The sequence below is a fragment of the Rhodnius prolixus genome, unplaced genomic scaffold (genome assembly GCF_049639745.1).
Source record: "Rhodnius prolixus isolate KJV_2025 unplaced genomic scaffold, Rpr scaffold_8, whole genome shotgun sequence".
Classification (NCBI taxonomy): domain Eukaryota; kingdom Metazoa; phylum Arthropoda; class Insecta; order Hemiptera; family Reduviidae; genus Rhodnius; species Rhodnius prolixus.
This window is the reverse complement of record NW_027411593.1, coordinates 1,070,821-1,080,764: the sequence shown is the minus strand read 5'-3', so window position 1 is coordinate 1,080,764 and position 9,944 is coordinate 1,070,821. Positions and strand designations below refer to the sequence as shown.

Genomic DNA, 9,944 nt, shown 5'->3' with positions numbered 1-9,944 from the left:
AGGCTCTGTGGAAACTGACTGAATGGCTGCCAAGATAGTGATTACTCCATCATAATTCAGTTCTTATACGTGATGAATAAAGATGTTACTTTCATACAAAAACGAAATGTTTAGTTTGTGGTTTCAATTAAATAATATTAAAAAAAATACTAGAAATTTCTGGTGTATAATAATTATGTAATAGATATTTTCGAAAATGGTTTCAATCACTTCCTTTAAGTTCGTACTCACTCTAACTTCATAAAGATGGATAAACTTTAAAGATTATTTCTAACAATTTTGAAGGTTATCAGGGTAAGAGTGAAGTTAAGTTCTTCTCTAAGGTGCCATTTTGGTGTAATGTTTCTGCCAATTTATAAAACATTTATTTATATTTGAAATGGCCAAATATTGTTGGGCTGAAACAAATACAATTAAATTATCTACTCAAATAAATAGAAATGGACTCTAAAAATATAGAAGTGAAATATGCTTAGACATAAAAAATAAAAACTTACTAGAATTTAAAAAACCAAAATTGTAAAATTTATGTCTAACGAGAAGAAAGTGGCGAAGTTAATCACTTTTAGTTAGTAGCCTCTTGAATTTGGTTTCAGTTATGTTGTCTAGGTCCACATTATCAGGTGGTATTTGCCAAATATCTAATCCTGTTTATAGGAGAAAGATAATGTGATTCGGATGATGTCATAGTAATCTGTTACGACGAAGAAATGGAGTGGACATTGAAATTGAAGAACGTTGAAATATATTTCTGAATATTTCTTAATTGGAAGTGCGTACGAATTTTAATTGTCAGGTGCGGTTATCACTAGGTACTCTTGGATAACATTGATTTAATTAATGTGGTCCGAGGAAGATATGACACCATGTTTCCTCTACAGCAACGTAAGCCGTTATATTCTGAAGCCTTTTTTAATACGAATTCCAAGGTAAACAAATTTAATTACTTAGACTGCAGCAAGATTTAGGCGTTTGATTATTTTTACACCAACATTGTTTGGTATGACGTATGCAGGATCAGTTTGTGCGTACATCCTTTTTGGTGATCTATCGTTCAGCAAGGCTATATGCAAATTATTTTACATTACTTTGTTAATTATTTTAAAGGGTGGGAGCAGATTAGAGCAGATCTTTGCAAAGTGTGCAGCCTCTAGTCAGATTCACCATGGCTGCAGAGGAGACCAAACTGGAGCCGAAGAAGTTCGGCGAATTGGCTGTCCCTGGAGAGGACTCTTCAGATCAACTTCATCTGGAAACTCAGGTAAATCCGCTTATTTTTTTTTTTTTTTTGCTATGTTAGAGCAATTTTCTAACTCAGGGTTCGAACTCTACTATTTTCTTCGTACTTAAAAACTAGGATAATAATTTTTAATGCAATACATGCCGAGTTTGCAAGGGCGTATTGAAAAACGTCTCGAGGGGAAAATTTCTGCAGTCCCTCTCTACCCTCCAACGAATTTTACAAAACAAATGTATCAAAATCTGTAAAATTTACAGTTATATGTAAATTTGAGTTTATGGAAAATCGTAGAAGCCGTTTTGAGAAAGTCTCGAAAATTCTTTCATTATGTGGTAGTTCTGAATGAAGCAACACTCAAGGGTCACTCAAAAGGGATGCTGAACTGTCCATTACACTCAGAAGATTGAAGATTGTAGTGGAAAAATCTTCCAAACAAATGTAGATCTCTAGGTCTGCAATGACTGAATTTAACTTAAAGAACATCTTTTAAGCTATTTTCGTGGAAATCTAAAAAAAGGGAAAAAATCTCATCTGCAAATTGCTATTTCGAGTTGAGAGAAGTTACCAAACACAAATGGAATTTCCAGGTTTCAACGTTTTCGGTGTTGCAGCTAGCAATTTTCATACTTAGATACCGTTTTTCTGACTATGGGCACCTCTGAAACAAGTATGAAACCAAATTGATAAACCTAATACTCGTCAAGTCCCAAAAAAATCCTTCCACTAGAGAATTTAACACATTGAGTTTTTTCACTTTTGAGTTAAGGTGCTTTTGCGTACTTCCCAAACGGAAAGACCAGTTTTTCGCACTCAAGGGACCTCAAAACCAATATTTCCTTTGGAAAATCCAAATGGAAAACATGCACCATTACCTACTGCTCTTGCGAAGAAGAATGTGATATGTTTAAGTGAAAACTACTTTTTGCTTTGAGATTTAACGTTTGAACTGAATTTTTGTGGCTATGGCTTAACAGCTAATGCCAAAAAAAAAAAAAAAAAAAAAAAACTGAATTAACTTATGGGGCTAGTTTTGTGAAATGGTCAAGGGAGTGGACATGGAAGTTCTCAAATTGAATCTCGTGGAAAACTAAGTTTTTATTTATTTGAAAATGTTAATTATAAAGTATGAACCCCATCGTCAAGAACTAATTGTGGAACAATATAAGCGATTACGTTGTTTTCCAGCCTCTTAATCAAAATGGAGAACGGAAATTTGAAGGGAGAAGTGATAGTAAATATTTAGGCAAAACTTTGGAAAATTTGCATGACATCTTCAAGTTTCAAGCACGGAGGAGCAAGGAAAATAAATACAAGTCTTGTGGTGAGCAAATTTTGTACAGTTTTTTAAGTTATTATGTCTGTAGAGTGCTTAGAGATGTTAGTTATTATATGCGATATGGGCGATCGGGGTAAGTCCAAGATTGTGGTTTGTAGAGAGGGATGGACACACCAAGAAAGGGTGAAACTGGCATTACAGAAGCAGCAACGATTTGGGATGCATCTCTCCCCCCATAGAATCCCTAGACGAGAAGGGTTTATTCTGTACGCCCACAAAACTATCCCCACACACATAAAAGTACAAAAATACCGAAAAATAATAAAATATACATTACTTACATACAAATATAATTAGTACTTAGCATATAGCATGTAAAAGTATATATACATGTGTATCACTTTTCACCATCGGAACTCGTTATATCAGATGTGGAGGCTTTTACAGTGAGAAGCCAACTTTCGGCACTATTAGTTCAGTGTTTTTGATACAAAATTATTTTCTCAATGTTTTAATTTATGTTGCTTTCCAAGAATGTTTCTTATCACTTACTGTATATATATATTTCTATTTTACAGGAATTTACTTAACAATAATCTTATTAGTGTTAAGCTTTGCCTGTACTGTCTTTATGGTTGGCACCAACTGGTTTGACACAACATTGGAGAAGGTAAGAACACGAGGAAGGTAGTCCTTTAAAAATACGACATGGCTGCGGTTTGTCAGTAGCGTAAACAATACTTCGAAAACAAAAAATCTGGTGTGATTCACAATAATTCTCAAAGTTGTATCGCAAATTTTCTTCTAAATGTTAAACATTTGAATCATATGGAGTTCTTAACACTTTAGAACGGATCTACCCACCCTTATCTCCGGAGCATTCAGTGGAAAATCTTAGGGGTTTCCTTTGAGGTAACTGATCGTAAGACGAGAAACAAGGTTTGGATAGCTATGAATCTACGGTGGATCAAATCCGGGACCGATTTTTTGTCCTAGACTCAGCTTATATGGTATTATTTTTGGGATTTCTATAAAACCCAGAAGGGCTTCTGTAGCACAGCAACCATCATACAAATAATTTTTATGCCGACTTACCTACCTACCAATTTATTTAATTAAAAATAATTTTCATCTCAAGGATTCAGCTTGAAGTTGGTTTAAAGTAGGAAACAGCAGAACTTTTCTTGGCAACAGTTAATAAGTGAAAAATATGTCTACTTTTTTAATAACAATATACGTATTACAGATAATTACACTTTCCAATGGGACGTTCATCTACAATTTGTGGCAAGACTCCGATGTCGAGGTAGTAGTCAGGGTATATCCATTTAACTATACCAATGTGGAAGCCGTTCTCGCAGGTATGGAGAAACCAGTTCTGAAGGAAGTTGGTCCTTATGTATTCAAGTGAGTTTTCTTCCCTTCTCGCAAAATATGAAAGTATTGCTATATCATTTTATTGTTATTATTATTATTATTACTATTATTATTATTATTCATAGCTGGAGAATCTTAGTTGGAATGTCATTCCGTTGAACTACCCTTCAATCTATAATATACCCTAAAGAATGTATTACACACATTATATCAAACTACACCTCTACAAACCGTGTGAAAATACAACTTTATTCGTTTTATTCAATTTCATTCGAATGAAAACAATATTATTGTTATCTCTAAATTGGGATTACATATATAGACGTTAAACTGAATTTTGCCTTGGGGAAAATATCCCTAGATAGACCGTGTAATTGATAATAATTTATAGTAATAAATAGTGCAAAATAAATTTGAATCTCAACTACTATCTAGACACTCACCCGCTACCCTACCTATTCCTCCCTACCAAACCATACCCTACCCAACTCTCTTCGTATTGTGCATGAAATAAATAACATTTATCCACTACTGTTGATACAACCATGCGAACATTTAAATAAGTAAAGTAATGTCTATTTTTCAGGAGGGCTTTACAGATTAGGAATATTCTTATGTCAGTTGATTACTTGTTGCAGGCAGAACATATCCAAGTGGAATATAAATTTCCATGGCATGGAAAGAATAACTTATTCAGAAAACGTTAGCACCGTTTTTCTGCCTGAAGAATCCAAAGGAACCTTGGCAGATGTAATCTACACGCCGAATGTCTTGGTTATTGTAAGTTTAGAAGTTAGAAACTAAATGGTGATTCGTAGACTAGACGAAAAATTATTAGATAGTGTAGCAAATGCTTGTGTAGATTAGTCCTGCTCGAATGACTGTGGCTATAGAGAGTGGACTAGTCTCTTTAGGCATCTAGACCTCTGCACTTTGACGATTTTCCGAATTTTCATTTGACGAAATGAATATAATTTTGGTTTTAGGCTTCAGTTAACATCGTTAAGGAGCTTAACATGTACACCCAGCTGACTTTCTCTGCAACGCTTAAGTCTTTTAAAGTTCAGCCTTTTTGGAAACTATCAATACATGAATGCATATTTGGATACGAGGAAAAAATTAAAATTTTGTCGGACATTGTTACGCTGCTGGACCAAGAGATAGCACCAACCACCGGTTTATTATCCAATGTAACTTTTCAAATTATTTGATTCTCTCCCTTGTGTGAATCAAATAAAATTTTCCATTATTTCATAATTTCATTTTAGAGAATGGGTCTTCTCCCGGATGAGATTACGATAGGTACGGGAGTTCCTGATTTGGCGAAGAGAGGCATAATACAGCAGTATAATGGTAAAGAAACAGTGGGAGCTTGGGAAGGAGATGAGTGCAACAATATAACTTCATCGGACGGAATCCTACTTCCGGCGGAGACTGTTAGATCTGGAGAGACACTTTACTTCTTCAGAAGAATACTCTGCCGAAGATTTCCTTTTACGTATGAGAATTATACCACGGTAAGTGTCAGAGTGCGCTGCTCAGCAGCGGAGGCGGCTGTTGAAGAAGTCTAGGCCCCCCTGGATATACACAACTTTTCTTAATATTATTTACTAACAACTTACACTTTTTCTTCAAACTGAGCTTTGTAAAACCATAAATTCTCTAAAATTAGAGGGAGCTTACTCTTGACTCAAGACCGAAACGAATTTTAATAGAAAAATAATTCATATAAAAGGAACTAAGGAAGACTAAAAAGTGAACAGCCTCCTCATTAATGGGTACTTCAGATTGGGGAATGTTTTCCAAAATTACACTTTTCGAAATATTTAATCCTATCGATATAAATATGTGATTGTGCCGGACATTATAACTTCTTGTTGAGGGCTTTTGAGTGAGTACTTTCCGCATGTCTTATAAAGAGCCAAAGTCCTTTAGAAATGTTTGGGAAAGTTTTTTTTTTATCACAGGAAAACTCAAAATAAGTATTCGGTAAAAACTCGATGTCGAAAAGTTCACTAGATTGCAGTACCTCCTCTTTACTCATTAGAGAAATTAAACTAATTCGATGTCATTCACATTATTTCTCTTGCACAATTTTCTTGATCAAATTTTCTTAAAATTTGATTTTGGGGAAGAATACGTGAAAAACACAAAATTCAGTAAGGTGCCACGGTATCCGAGCGGTTAGAGGCGAGACCTGTAAAGATAATGTGTATTGTGGTACTGGGTTCGATTCACGGTCCTAGGCCTTGGATTTTATTTAATGGTTAATAAAAGAAATTTGCAGTAAAGTATGTTTGCTAGTCGCCTCCGTTCACGACATCTAATTATACTTGGACGTAAAGCTCGTCTGAAAAAATAGGCAATTACTTTACTTTACTGCAAATGTTGAAAAACGTTTCTTTGCACATGTTTACTTTCATTTACTTGTTAAATTTTCAGCACTTAAATCACATAAAGGTAATGAGACTATATTTGGAATTTTATGAAACATTTTACCCTTCTAATTGGTTTTTTCTTCAGCAAAATTTAAAACAGTCGTCCTGGTTGGTCGCAACATAGTCTTAGAGAACCTGTAAAGATTTTTCCTATGATGCAGACTTTCCGACTTCCTTAAGATGCTGTGAAGAGTGGCGAACCGGTCCGAATATGAAACTTTCTATTCTTTTGCTTCTTATAAGACAGGGACGATATTTAACTTCTCATTAGATACTTCATTCATATTCCTCTCTGTAATTGTTCTGTTATCTATTGTTTCAGACGGCTCAGGGTTATCCAGTCAAGAGATACAGAATGCTGGATCATATTTTCTCCTATGGCAGGAATTTTTCGCACAATTATTGTTACTGCCGTGGTAGAGTTTGCCCGCCTTCGGGTATTTTCTATCCCTCACCTTGCTATTATGGTACTTAAATAAAATCTTGATAATTATTAGTTTTTAAAAAAATTGTAGTTTTCATTGTGAGAATATTGCTTCATTATTGCTCAGATTCACCGATATTTTTTTCCAAACCTCACTTCATGGACGGAGATGGTGTCCTTTTGGAAGATGTGAAAGGATTGAATCCAGATCCGGAGAAGCATACTTCCTCTGTTGATGTTCATGTAAGTTTACAAGGATTCGTACGCCTAGTACTTTTGGAAATACCAGCCACCCCACCAATGAGTGAAATTAAATAAATCAGATGTGAACACTCACTCGACTATCTCTTTCCGCAGTTTAGGTTATTAACTTTTCTTGAAACTCACAATTTGTACTAAAATACTTAAGAATTAAACAAAAGGGTACTGGAGAAGGAGTCAGACATCACAAGAAGTCCAGTAAACTTGACGTTCCCTGTGGAGAAGTTTCAAACCAATGTGATGGCTTTATGTCCTAGTTCAATGAAAATTCATTCGTAAGAGAGGTTCTGCCTAGTTCACTTCTGGTTAGCGATATTGTTCCGAATCGGAATTTTGGTTAGGTATAGCTTAATCATAAATATTATACAGTATACAATTTGCAGAAGTGTCACTTTGCAGGATACCTTGGCTTTTTATGACTCCATCATAAAAAAGCTGTCAAAATAAAGTTCCTGAAAAAATAAAATAAATTGAAAGAAACTACGTTCAAAGTACTAATTTACACGAAATTTCTGAATGAGTTCTTCTGTTATTTATCTAGAACAAGGAAGTTACACACTAGTGATTGCACTTCAAGGAAGTTACACTAGTGTGCTATTTGACTCACCTAGTACATAACACTGCGGAAGTAGCTATAAATATAGTTAGTTATGTACATTAGCATTTCTATGCACCATTTACACAAACAAAAAAGTGATTTGGAAGTCAACTCGAGAAGAAACTAAAAATGAAAAGATTCTGCTGTAGAGTTAGTAATGCTAGTTCGGTAACTTGGCCAAGGCATTACTTTTCTTCTGTTTAAAGAGTAATTTTATGAAATTGCGGCTAGCTTTACTGGAAACCATGGCGCATTTGTTAGGGACCACTGGGCTAGACTGAGAGAATGGCTCATAACAAATGATACAATGTGCTTTGTTGGTTTCAAACAGTTTTAATTGAAACTTGTTAAATTTTTATTACATTTGAGTGATTCCTTCCGAAAATGACAAATGTTGCAGGATGTTGGAGTAGTAGTAGGTGCTGTATTGAATCTGCAAGTGGGCGTCACCATGCATAAGGCACGCTTTGTGACCCCTTTCAACAGAATGAAGGATGGAATGGCGCTGCCTATTGGATGGATTTCTATCGTGAGTGTATTCCAGTGCGAGTATTTACATCATGATGAGTGTCGTCTCCTTTCGAATATTAATGGGTTATTCATTTTTTGGCCTAGTAATAAAACTATTTTGCACTTAAATGCTGAATCTAACAAGAATATTCACTAAGCAGATGGAAAATTTGACTTTATTTAACCCTACATCGAATTTTTTAGTTGGCAGTTCGACATAGTTTATGTAAAAAGTAACATTACTTATTTGCTGCTATCCATAATTACTGGCCGCTTCTAGATTTTGAAGCCGTTGGGAGGTATTTCTGTAAGTTCGGAAACTTCGGCATTATCTTCCACTTTTATTTTAGTTTTTCCACTCTCTCACCCTTTGATAAATATCTCTATTCTTGAATCATCTACATCATGTCAATTGCATAATTTACAATTATTCTTCAACTCCTACCGACGTAAGTGATCTTAAAGCGGAACTCGATTTTTTTTTACTGTTTGGAAGAAACGAACCAGATAATCAACCTGGCTCAAAACACAGTACATTTTAGTCAATTATAAAATTATCGTCACAAAATAACTCAGCCTAATCGTTGGAAGTCATCAAATATTTAGGCTAACTAATTAAAGGCACTCTAACAATAAATACTGAAACATTTACATTCTAAGTAAACATTTATGGGAATTCCCGATTTTAGAGCCAATCTGACACCGAAGTAATTAAACAACTCTTCCAGGTTTTCAAGGGAAGCTCTAAGAAAAGAAGTGGAAGCCGGTGTTAAGGGATTACCGCTCCCTCGGGACCAACTCAACCCAGATGTTCGATGATGATGGTTTCCCCAAATTAAAGGATCTGACACTCCAGAGAGAGAAAGTCTGGAGTCCGTGGCAGGGGATACAAAAGTCTTGTACATATTTTTCACATTTCCTTTATAAAAATTAAAGGATACCTCCTTCTGTTCCAGGGTTCCACAAATTTGACTGGAGAGGCCAACTCGTTGATCTACCATCTGACGTACACTGCGCCAATGCTCAAACTCTCTTTGCAATGTGGATTTCCTCTTTTATTTCTATTGTTGCTCACTAGCTTATTTTTCTATTTTAGTAACTGTTCTGCAGTTAGATCAACCATATGTAGAAGTATATATTCATGTAGATAAGAATAGTTTATGCAATTAATAAAGATAATTAACAAATAATAAAGTAAATTAACGTTTTTTTATCCTTTTTTTTTGGCACATCGACTGCATTAGACATTAGAACCCCCCTAGTTTTTATTTTCATTATTATTTTTTTGGGACCTAAAGTACGGGGGTCTACCGAGCATTCAAATATCTCCTACTTCCAATATTGCCGGCTATTCCAATATCGTTCGTAATTCCTTGCCGACTGACTAATGTTTGAGGCCACGTTTAAGGTTTTCGACTTGATTATACAAAAATAAATAAGTTATGCAATAATCTTTAAGTAAATAAAGCTAAAGTAAAAGCTAACTTTAGAGGCAGGCACTAATGCTGTTTGCAGCCAAACAGCTGACGAAATCAAATAATAAACTTTGTACCTTGTTGCTATACGCAGCAACAAGCGTTAATTAGTATTAAGAGAATAATCAGTGATTACTGGACCAGTTCTTGTGCCCTGCATATCGTAAATAGTGGTCCAGTTTTCGTAACAATACGTAATTAGTAGTCTGGCCTCGTACATCGTGTTGTTAACCAGTTTTGGTACCATATAAATCAGAGCGTTAGTCTAGTATTCGTTTGAAGTACCACTATTATTAGTCGAACACATGTACTATGCACCCAGTATGTTATATAATACACATAACA

General features: G+C 35.0%; 1 protein-coding gene across 4 annotated transcripts; it reads left to right on the top strand.

Moving 5' to 3' along the window:
- Positions 1-808: 808 nt before the first annotated feature.
- On the top strand, positions 809-9,315 carry LOC141450658 (scavenger receptor class B member 1-like). 4 transcript variants are annotated; one of them, XM_074121264.1, is made up of 12 exons: positions 809-929; positions 1,108-1,261; positions 2,426-2,561; positions 3,095-3,186; positions 3,763-3,923; positions 4,532-4,673; positions 4,880-5,083; positions 5,162-5,410; positions 6,654-6,798; positions 6,883-6,998; positions 8,015-8,143; positions 9,081-9,315. In XM_074121264.1, the coding sequence occupies exons 2-12, from the start codon at positions 1,166-1,168 to the stop codon at positions 9,273-9,275; spliced, it is 1,665 nt and encodes a 554-aa protein (XP_073977365.1). In that variant the 5' UTR covers positions 809-929; positions 1,108-1,165; the 3' UTR covers positions 9,276-9,315. The 4 variants fall into 4 exon arrangements, with proteins under 4 accessions (XP_073977365.1, XP_073977366.1, XP_073977368.1 ...); XM_074121265.1 differs by having other exon boundaries at positions 8,853-9,218; XM_074121267.1 differs by lacking the exon at positions 8,015-8,143 and having other exon boundaries at positions 8,853-9,218.
- The last annotated feature ends 629 nt before the right edge of the window (positions 9,316-9,944 follow it).

Bases quoted from the DNA above. Each gene is read 5' to 3' on its own strand.
- LOC141450658 (XM_074121264.1), top strand. From the start codon at position 1,166: ATGGCTGCAGAGGAGACCAAACTGGAGCCGAAGAAGTTCGGCGAATTG. The intron at 1,262-2,425 runs GTAAATCCGCTT...GTTGTTTTCCAG, and splicing joins AACTTCATCTGGAAACTCAG to CCTCTTAATCAAAATGGAGA. The intron at 3,924-4,531 runs GTGAGTTTTCTT...TACTTGTTGCAG, and splicing joins GTTGGTCCTTATGTATTCAA to GCAGAACATATCCAAGTGGA.